Source organism: Hibiscus syriacus, unplaced genomic scaffold (genome assembly GCF_006381635.1).
Source record: "Hibiscus syriacus cultivar Baekdansim isolate YM2019G1 unplaced genomic scaffold, ASM638163v2 tig00000218_pilon, whole genome shotgun sequence".
In the NCBI taxonomy this organism is placed as follows: Eukaryota; Viridiplantae; Streptophyta; class Magnoliopsida; order Malvales; family Malvaceae; genus Hibiscus; species Hibiscus syriacus.
In genome coordinates, this window is record NW_024061774.1 from 1,649,629 (window position 1) to 1,660,374 (window position 10,746).

At 33.4% G+C, this 10,746-nt stretch overlaps 1 protein-coding gene across 1 annotated transcript; it reads left to right on the forward strand.

Moving 5' to 3' along the window:
• The first annotated feature begins 1,881 nt into the window (after window positions 1-1,881).
• On the forward strand, window positions 1,882-6,859 carry LOC120156218 (peroxisomal fatty acid beta-oxidation multifunctional protein MFP2-like). Its single transcript, XM_039167628.1, has 18 exons — window positions 1,882-1,999; window positions 2,553-2,624; window positions 2,749-2,814; window positions 2,886-2,942; window positions 3,037-3,104; window positions 3,178-3,259; window positions 3,413-3,468; window positions 3,591-3,893; window positions 3,994-4,080; window positions 4,516-4,690; window positions 4,794-4,915; window positions 5,009-5,172; window positions 5,267-5,521; window positions 5,632-5,753; window positions 5,835-5,956; window positions 6,118-6,266; window positions 6,340-6,478; window positions 6,653-6,859. Exons 1-18 carry the CDS (start codon window positions 1,897-1,899, stop codon window positions 6,686-6,688), a joined length of 2,178 nt encoding a protein of 725 aa, XP_039023559.1. The 5' UTR covers window positions 1,882-1,896; the 3' UTR covers window positions 6,689-6,859.
• The last annotated feature ends 3,887 nt before the right edge of the window (window positions 6,860-10,746 follow it).

A 10,746-nucleotide genomic window follows, 5' to 3' on the forward strand; every position in this document is an offset into this window, starting at 1 on the left:
TACACATATCCTATGCAACAAAGATGGAATAGCTTAAGGTAACTAACATGATTTGAATCTGGATGTACATGTGATCAACGATGCAAGGATCAGGAGTGAGTGTAGTATCCTTATTCGTTGACAACTTATCACCGGAGTTGCATTGGAAGGGGTTATGGCAGGTGTTTGAAAGCCAAGACAAAGTTCTAAGTGTGTTCATTGCAAGCAAGAGAATTAGAAGGAGAATGAGGTTTGCTGTTGTACGCACTGATAGTAGGGATGATGCAAAAAGAATGATCGAGAAACTGAATGGACTGAAGATTAACGACAGTAAAATATCGGTGGCATTTGCAAAGCATGTCCTAAGAACTGAAGCGGGGAAGAAGAAGACCATCGAGGTGAAGTGGGAGCCGAAGAAGGACGAGTTAATGCCATATGCGAGTAGAAACAGAGAAGCGTCTAGTCAGAAATTGCCTGCGAAGAGAAGGATTATTGGTCATGTTGAAGACGAGGATGTATGAAAGCTGAAAAGATGCCTTATTGGAATAATGTCTTCGATGTGCAGTACATCAAGCACAGTGTTGAGACTACAAAATTGGGGTCTTGGGGAGATAAAGGTTCAGAGAATTGGAGGTAAGACTTTCTTACTTACTATCGAGGATGAAGACTTATTTTTGTTTTTGGAAGATCTACAGTGGGCGTATTTGAAGGAGATCTTTATGAAAATTAAACCACGGTCAGAGTCATTGATTCAAATAGAAAGAGTGACTTGGTTGGACCTTTCTAGTGTACCTCTGCACTACTGGAACGATACAACGTTAAAAAGGCCGATCTTCTTGTTGGAAACATCGCCATCAAATCAGAGATTCGTCCGAGTGTCGGGCAAATGATTCGTCTTATGTTTGAATTTGTCAATTGTATGTGTGTTATGCTCCCTAAAATGTGATAGATCAAATTGATTAATGAAAAAATTTATACAGCTTGAGGTGCTCGGATTCGATTGTATGGTTGTTAGCCGATGAGTTTAATGTAGTTAGAATTAGAAGTCAGAGATTCCATTGTGTGGGCATGTTGTTTGGTGCAAAAAAAAAAACTAATGTTTTTATTTTCATATATTTTTCTCATTTGCACTATAATAATTTCCATAAGTCTTAAAATGAAATAAATTATTTTTTCTCAAATACGTTATCGAGACAAATAATAATTCAATGTATTTGCCAAACAAATTAAAAGGAAGGCGGCAATGTGCAAAACTTTGGAATGATCAAAATACAACTACCTACCTTATCTTTCTCTCGGGATAATTTCCCCTACATTACATTTCCATGTCTTTGCCTAACAGATAGCCAGTAGAATATTGACATCACTAAATTTTCATAAAAATTACTTACGATCATGTATATTTATCATTTAATGATGGAACAGAGAAATAAATCATTTAAAAAGATAAAATAATTATATTTATCATTTAATTTTTATAAAATTATCAAATAATTTTCAATGTATCAAAATCATTTTGTCAAACGACATAGATAATATGAAAATTCATAGATGTTAAATATAAATAATAATAACTTATAAAAAAGTTGTTATTATTATTATTATTATTATTTTTAAATAATAAAATGTTGTTATTCAGAGAAATGCAATATAAGGAGACTATAGTACTAGATTTGAATTAAACTACTAATATGTTAAATATAAATAATTACGATGAAGAAGTTAAGGTAGAGACGGAAGCAGGTGATTAAAACCTCTTAACATGTTAGAACTCTACTTCACACGACACCTCCTTAAATGAGATTGACGCCCAAACGAATTTTTTTATTATTTTTTTAGAGAACTTTCGGTACCCATTATTGTGCTTGCTTTTGGTACTGCAAATTTTGATCAAAGAAGAAGAAAAATTCAACTAAAATGGGGAGCAAGGACAATAGAAGAACCGTGATGGAAGTTGGAGCCGATGGGGTTGCTATTATCACTATCAACAATCCTCCCGTCAATTCTCTCTCGCTTGACGGTACCCTTTTCTTCTGATCCGATCTTTTTTTACCACTTACCCTTTTCTTTGTTATTTATGACTCAAATTGAATTTTTAGACTAATTGTCGAAAAAAGTTTTAATTTTTTTTGGTTTATTTGTGAATCTATTGTATTGGGATTTGTTTAGGAACAAGGAGAACATTTGTATTTGTTAAGTTAATTTTTATTTTTTCTTACAAAGATTGGAAAGCAGAGATCTTATACTTGCACAACTAATGTTGAACTGGAATTCTCTTACATTCTGTTTTTGTATGTGGGTTTATAATTGATTCACTTTATGGTACTGAAAACATTGTTCTTTTGTTGATTGAATTAGATAGCAATCGAATAGATAAAGTTGAGAAAAAAAAACTTATAGTATATACTAATATTCAGTAATGGAGAAAAGGAGTGTTGGAAGGTAAAAGTTTTTTTCCTTTTTAAAAAAAGGAACTGCTTAGCATGATTGGTGTTCAAAGGCAAATTTAGGTCTATAATTGAACTGTTCTGCTTTTTTTCTTGGTATATTTGACCCTTTTATGGCCTCCTCAGTGTTGCAAAGCGTAAAAGAGAGTTATGATGAGGCCTTGCTAAGAGATGATGTGAAGGCGATTGTTGTCACAGGTAAGTTCATGGGTATTACCCTTAAAATTAAATGAAAAGCTGTGTAAATATATCACCCCAGTTACTGCTTTCCAGAAAGACTGGAATTGGTTATTGAGATACTAATGTCTTGTCTTTTGAGCAGGTGCAAATGGAAAATTTTCCGGTGGTTTTGATATCACATCTTTTGGTGGAATTCAATCGGGAAAAGGTATTCAGAATTTTCGTTTATATGTATATATTGCATTGGTTTGACATTGATGGGTTAGTTGTATTTACCAGTGGAACAGCCAAAGCCTGGCTATGTATCAATTGAGATTCTCACCGACACTTTAGAAGGTATTCATCTGGTTATAATTATATTTAAACTGGAAACCATATCAAGTTGTATGGAATATGGATCCATGTTGACTCTAGATGCTTTGTACTTCAGCTGCAAAAAAACCATCGGTTGCTGCCATTGATGGCCTTGCCTTAGGTGGGGGTCTAGAGATTGCAATGGTGCGTATTTATTTAACTTCTTCAGAAATATAATTTTTCCATGGAAAATATCATTATAATGCTTCCCTTTCAGACATGTCATGCAAGGATATCGACTCCTACTGCACAATTAGGCCTGCCTGAACTTCAGCTTGGGTTAATTCCTGGGTTTGGAGGTGTGACTCTTTTGTTCTTTTTGTAGCTATTTCTATATACATTTAATCATATATTGGTTATTGAGGTCATTAATGATCATTCGTAGGCGGTACTGTGATTCTGATTATTGTTAGCTTTATTATATTCTGCTTTGTGATCCTAAATGGGCTCAGGTACACAGCGACTTCCACGACTCGTTGGTCTCACGAAATCCCTTGAGATGATGTTGGTATGTTGTTGGATCGGCTCTTTTGCTTTAGTCAGTCATTGGTATTATTTGATATGGTTAATATATTAATATCTTTGTTCATTAACCGAGCATTTTCTTCTTCCTTTCTTTCCCTTATGTAGACATCGAAGCCTGTTAAAGGTGAAGAAGCTGTTGATTTGGGACTTGTTGATGCAGTTGTTCCATCTCATGAGTTGATAGACACTGCTCGTCGGTGGGCACTAGATATTTTGGAAAGAAGAAGACCGTGGGTTGCTAGTGTCTATAAAACTGATAAGATAGAGGCCCTTGGAGAAGCGAGGGAAATACTTAACTTTGCTAGAGAGCAGGCTCGGAAGCGAGCTCTTAATTTGAAACACCCCTTGGTTTGTATTGATGTTATTGAAGAGGGTATAGTTGCTGGTCCTAGGGCAGGGCTTTGGAAGGTCTTTACTTATCCTCATTACTATTTTAATACGTTTTTCATTTTACCATTTTATTTACAGCTAAAAGTAAACTTTAAAACGACACATTTGATTTTGGCAGGAGGTAGAAGCTTTCCAAGAACTTCTGAAATCCGACACCTGCAAAAGCTTGATCCATGTCTTCTTTGCCATGCGTGGTACATCAAAGGTTGCACTGATTTTTCCGTTTTCACCCTTCATACACAATTAATAGATTCTGCAATTAAAAGCCGAAGCTTTTAGATTTTCTTTTATCTTTCAGCTCCTTAATTTGATAGCTATGATATTTCTTTTTCGGTTTTCACATTGGTTATTCTAATTCCAACACAAATTTTGATTACAATCATCTGTCTCTCTCATCACTGATGTTTATAATGCTTCGATTAATTGATATGCTTTTTGATGTAGTCTAGCTGCACAAAGCTCAAAATTGTGTCTTACAATGTACCATTGACATCTCAAATCATTTAACATTATATTCTTTAAACTATCAATTACTCCTTCCTTTTGTAAACGGTGGCCCATATGCTACCCCTAACCTTGGCACCTTGCTATCTTTTCTGTTTTAACTTTTTACAAACACTGAGCTCTTAGCAATGGACAGGTTCCTGGGGTTACGGATGCGGGCCTGGTGCCGAGACAGGTGAAGAAAGTTGCTGTACTTGGTGGAGGTTTAATGGGCTCTGGGATAGCAACGGCGTTGATCCTTAGCAATTATCCGGTAATCCTAAAAGAAGTGAATGAGAAGTTCTTGGAGGCTGGAATTGGTAGAGTCAAAGGTGAGCGTTACTGGGTTATTTATTTTCTTTTCCAATACCAATTTTCACGTACTTTTATTTTAGACATTTGCTTGGTTTGTGAGATTCTATTCTTTTTCTGCAGCCAATCTGCAAAGCCGACTTAAGAAAGGGAAAATGAGTCAGGAAAAGTTTGAAAAAACAATCTCTCTGCTTACTGGTGTTCTTGACTATGAAAGTTTTAGAGATGTCGACATGGTCGTAGAGGTAGCTAAGAATCTGTGTTATAATCTTGCCTTTCCTACAGTATTTTATCTTTGGTTTTGATATTCATAATTTTGTTTATAATCCTTGTAACAGGCTGTAATTGAGAATGTTTCTTTGAAGCAACAAATTTTTGCTGATCTCGAGAAATACTGCCCACCACATTGCATACTTGCAAGTAACACTTCCACTATTGATCTGAACTTGATCGGCGAGAGGACCAAATCTCAGGATCGGATTGTTGGGGCTCATTTCTTTAGGTATTATTTTTATGCAACTCTGGCTGTTCGTTTGCTCCCTTGTGCTGCTTCCTCACTTGTATGGCTCATTTGTTGACATCTCTGTCTGATGCAGTCCGGCTCATGTCATGCCGCTACTGGAGATTGTTCATACCAAGCAAACATCTCCCCGAGTAATTGTTGACATGCTTAATGTAGGAAAGAAAATAAGGAAGACTCCTATTGTTGTAGGCAATTGCACAGGTTTTGCTGTCAATAGGATGTTCTTCCCATATTCGCAAGCCGGCCTTTTCCTTGTTGAACGGGGAACTGATGTTTACCGGATTGATCGAGTAATTACCAAGTTTGGAATGCCAATGGGCCCATTCAGGTACCTAATTCAAGAGGAAAATATATGGCTCGGATTTTTATTCTCTCAGTTGTTCCTGAGAAGTTCAATATATTGATGAACTGATCGTATTAATTTTCTTACTTTTGCAGATTGGCTGACCTGGTTGGTTTCGGTGTTGGAATTGCAACTGGCATGCAGTTCATTGAGAACTTCCCTGATCGAACCTATAAATCAATGCTTGTCCCGATTATGCTAGAGGATAAGAGATCCGGTATGATTTTCATTCTTGGACCTTGGCTAACAAACAAATTTCATCTTCAGCATATCTTGTTATCATGATCCACTGTTTCAGGTGAAGCTACTGGTAAAGGGTTTTACTTGTACGATAATAAACGAAAAGCCAGGCCTGATCCTGAACTGAATAAGTACATCGAGCAGTCGAGGAGCATCTCAGGTGTAGCTGTTGACCCTAAGGTCAGTTTGTCTTCAAAAATGTTGCTTGTGATGTCACTCCTATTTTACTTAGCTTGGTGCTATGATCACATCGAGTGCTGTGAGCAACTTAATATTCGGTTATAAAGAACAGCAAATCAAATTCTCTATCTCATATTTTCGGGACTACACTTGATATGCAGTTTGTGAAATTATCCGACAAGGACATTGCGGAGATGATATTCTTTCCGGTGGTGAATGAGGCCTGCCGAGTTTTTGCTGAAGGTATTGCAGTGAAAGCAGCGGACCTTGACATTGCTGCTGTTATGGGAATGGGATTTCCACCTTACAGGTTCGTAAACGTCTCAAGGTTTCCACTAATCCTTCCGGCACTTCACCGAACTAAATTGATTTTAACTTTTTAGGGGAGGAATCATGTTTTGGGCCGACTCTCTAGGATCCAACTACATATATTCTAGACTCGAGGAGTGGTCGAAAATGTACGGAGAGTTCTTCAAGCCTTGTGCCTTTTTGACCGAAAGAGCTGCCAAGGGTGCTTCACTGGTAAGCAAACCTTAAAATGCATAGATTTTGCTTACATTATCGGAATGGTGGTTTCCCATGCTTGCTGTATGGCACCGAAGTCGTTCACCGGAATCATTCTCCGATTATTTGGTATAGTTGAAAATGCAAGCTGTAATTTCATCTCTTTCTGATGATTGAACTGTTCGATTACAGAGTGCACCGGTGGAGCAGGCCAAATCGAGATTATAAGACAGGCTTTCGATTGCAGCACTGACCTTTGCTCAAGCTCTTCTTTTAGAATCTCCTTTTTCATTAGAGATGGATGAAACTCAAGGTGAGCTCAATAAACATGTTTAGATGACCCCCAGAAACAATCTTGAAAGGCTAAAATATGTACAATGTTAACTGTTTATGAGATATTGGTTGGCACATCAGTAGAAGATATTCATGAAATGTTTTGGTCTTTATTTTTAATGTTGACAAATTAATGCACTTTTAGTAACTGTTATGAACAATTGCTTAATGTAATCTTTTCTACTGTCATTCTTAATTCCAACTTTGTAAACAACTCCAATTAATTTACCATTTCTTTTAATAGTATGATATTGGTTGATCTTGTACTGGTAATGAAAAAAAAAACTCACAATAAAACGTTGTTATGCCCTATTTAGAGTTAGAGAATTTTTTTTATTATGCTAAGGCGGTTACAAAGTAAAATTTATCTTAAATATTCTCAACCATTTGATAATGAACGCTCAATCATCCTATTGCAGTCACTAGTATTCAAACTCGTGACTTTTAGGAATAACAACGATTCTTTTAACCAGTTAAATAAGTTAGTTTGTGTTAGAGTTAGAATCATATATATATATATATATGCATGCTCCCCAAATATGAATATTATGTTATAATTATCAACCATCTTTTGTCTAAACTAAAATGGATAAATCACCCATGATTATTATGAATCACCATTTCTTTTGTTGTATATTAACATTGGTGTAGCTTCGACTGAGTTGGTATCACTAATTAATCAGATACTGATTAAGTTTAGAAGAAATTATTTTTTTAAAAAAATAATAATAAATGTTATTATAAGAATAGTTTATATTTTCAAAGTTTTATAAAATCTTTAAATAAGTGTAAAGCATTTATGTGCACGTGCTTAGCTGGTTGGTGTTTTTCTTTTGTGTTTTGTTTTTCTCTAATTTCTCAATAAATCTAGCTGTATCATTAAGTTAAAAAATTATCAATTACAATTTTCTATAGTTAGATAAGAATTTGTATAGATTTTAATTTCTACAGAGTAGCTGCTCTCTCTCTCTCCCTCTCCCTCTCCCATTAGGTGTGTTTGGTTGGGGGAATGTGAGATTCCCATGGGAATGGAATCCACATTCCCCCGTTTGGTTGGCCAGGAATGTCATTTCCGGTAATCTTATATTACTAATAGTGGATTTTTTGAGGTATATTACCGGGATATCATTATCTACTTTTCCTTAGGTATTGTTGGTTTATCGGAGTTTTGGACTAAAATGCCCTTAATTTTTTTCTTTCAAAAATATCTTTATTCTGTCATTGAATAATAAAAATTATACGAATGTTAAATTACAAATTTATCCTTAAACTAGTTTAGATTTACAAAAAAAAATCTATAATTAAAATTTTATATGAAGTTCAGGGGTTAAAATAAAATTTTATCCTTTCATTAAACCTTTTTATATTTTTAATTTTGTAAAAAAATTATATAAATTTTATTAATTTAATTTTTTTTTAAAGAAAATATATAAATATTTTCCAATTTGTTAAAAAAACAAATATATAATAAGGACAATTTGGTCAAATATACATTTCAATAATCTTTTATTCCTTTAACCAAACACGGTAATCTTACATTCCTGCTAAACCAACTAAACACAAAATACAACATTCTCAGTAATCATATTCCCTGGTAATCTTTTATTCCCACTGGTAATCTTACATTCTGTGAACCAAACGCACCCCTTAGGGTTTATGTCACTTTTTGTAGATTATATCATTTTTTTATTTTGTTTGCCCGGTAACATTACTTATTTTGATATTAGTTTTCAATCGTCGTTTTTTTTTCTTTTTTTTATAAAAATAATTTAAACTTTATAACCTATTTTTCTCTGTTTTTGTGACATGTTTTACGTCTTCTTTTTCAATCGTTTGGTCATTCTTCGAATTTGATGATGCCATGACTTATTAAGATGGTAATTATTTGTAAATTTGTAATCATGTTGATCTTCTCTGTTATGAATTCATGGATTGAATTTGGATATGCGGTTTTGAATTCGTTCGTGGATATTTTTTCACAACTCTCGACTTTGATTTATGGTTCTTGGTGGCTTTTAAATAGTTTAATTTTCTTTTTGTGGTTCATTTATCGATATAGTTATATTTATCCGTATCTATTTTTTGTTCGAGTCTTTTAGTTGGATTTTATCCTTTTTCATGTATTATTCTTATATAATATAGTTTTAATGTTATAGGAAAATGTTCAAATTATATATTTAATTTACGATTATAGAGATAAATCTTATCATAATTTTAGATACTTTCATTTCTTAATAAGACTAACAACTTCTAATAAAAAATAATTTGTATAGATTTTATATCATTTTATCGATAATTCATTGTTAAATCTATTTTATGAATCTATTGTTAATATATGTATAAGAAAAATATATTGTTAATTGTCGGAACCGTCTTTCGGTTGGGACCCGGAATTGGGCTTCGACTTGGATTAAATAAATTGGAGTCGCCACCGATCATTTATTTAAAAGTAAATTGGTTGACCGGATACATTATTTCTTACATGATCTGCTTCTTACCAGTGATGTGTCAGATTCGGGAGTCGATTACAGTTAAGGAAATGTTAGCACCCTTGAACTGCCCTTTCGGTACTATGTAATTTCCATTTGTCATTAAGTAAGAAAATTGTAAGTTTAAATTAAAAGGTAAAATAATGATCCGAATTACTTACCTTAGATTGATTTAAAAGGGTGTCCTTAGGAAATCGAGAAAAGCGTTAGATAAAAAAATGAGAATAAAAAAATAAAAAAAAGTGGGATAAAAAGAGCAGAAATGATGAAATAACGAGAAAGTAAACAAAATAACTATAAAGAAGGTAAAAGAACGAAGATATGTAAAAAGGATAAATAAATAAATAAATAAAACAAACAAGATAATGGAGATAACATATTAAATAAATAAGTAAAATCAAAATTAAAATGAAATCAAAGAAATATAAAAGGAAAATACGGATAAAGAAAATAGAGATGAAATAAAAATAAATAATAAATAATAATAATAAAAAGAAGATAATATTATATATATATATATATATATATATATATATATATATATATATATATATATATATATATATATATATATATATATATAGGATACTAAAAACAGGGGAAAAAACAAACAAAAGGCAAATATATATATATATATAAGTTAAAATAGGTAGAAAATATGCATATATACAAAAATAAATAAATGAAAAAAATAATTATGTAAATATATATATAAAATAATATAATAGAATATTACGTATTATGTTAAATAATATATATATATATATAAATAAAATAAAACAAAATTAAAAAAAACACAAATTAACTTTATCGGGACTAAATTGAAAATAAAAACGAATTGAATGGTCAAATTAAAAGGAGATCGGGGTTTAAAAATCAATTTTAGGGTCAAATCAATCGTTTTACGAGACAATGGGACCAAATGCGAGATTAGCCCTCTTTGGTTCAGAAACACACGGGTCAAGGGTGTAAATGGGTCAACACGCGGGTCATAACTGGGTCATCGGGTCGCATATAAAATCAATTTTTTTTTCTAAAATGCTCATTTCACATCTTCTCCAAGTCGAGCCCCCTTCTCCTCTTTTTAAAATGCTCTCACCCACTCAACCGTGTTCTTCAAATGAAGAACACGACCACCATGAAAACCCAGAAAACGGCCAATGACCACCCTACGTCGCCTCGTCGCCGCCGTTGATCGGTGCCGGCTGCCGGTCATCGGCGACAAATGTTAAAAAAAAATTCGTTTTTCGAGAGCCCATCCCCTCCCCATTTCAAAAATCAAACTGGTTTTACAAAATAGGCCTCGGAGAATCGTAGATCTAAAAAGAAAGATCACGGTTCTCCCCTTGGATCCTCGGCCGTTAGGTTTAAAACCAAAAAAAGAAAAGAAACAACGACATGCAAGCCACACAAACTGAATCAAAGGTAAAATAATCACTACCTTTTCCTTTATTTATTTCCTTC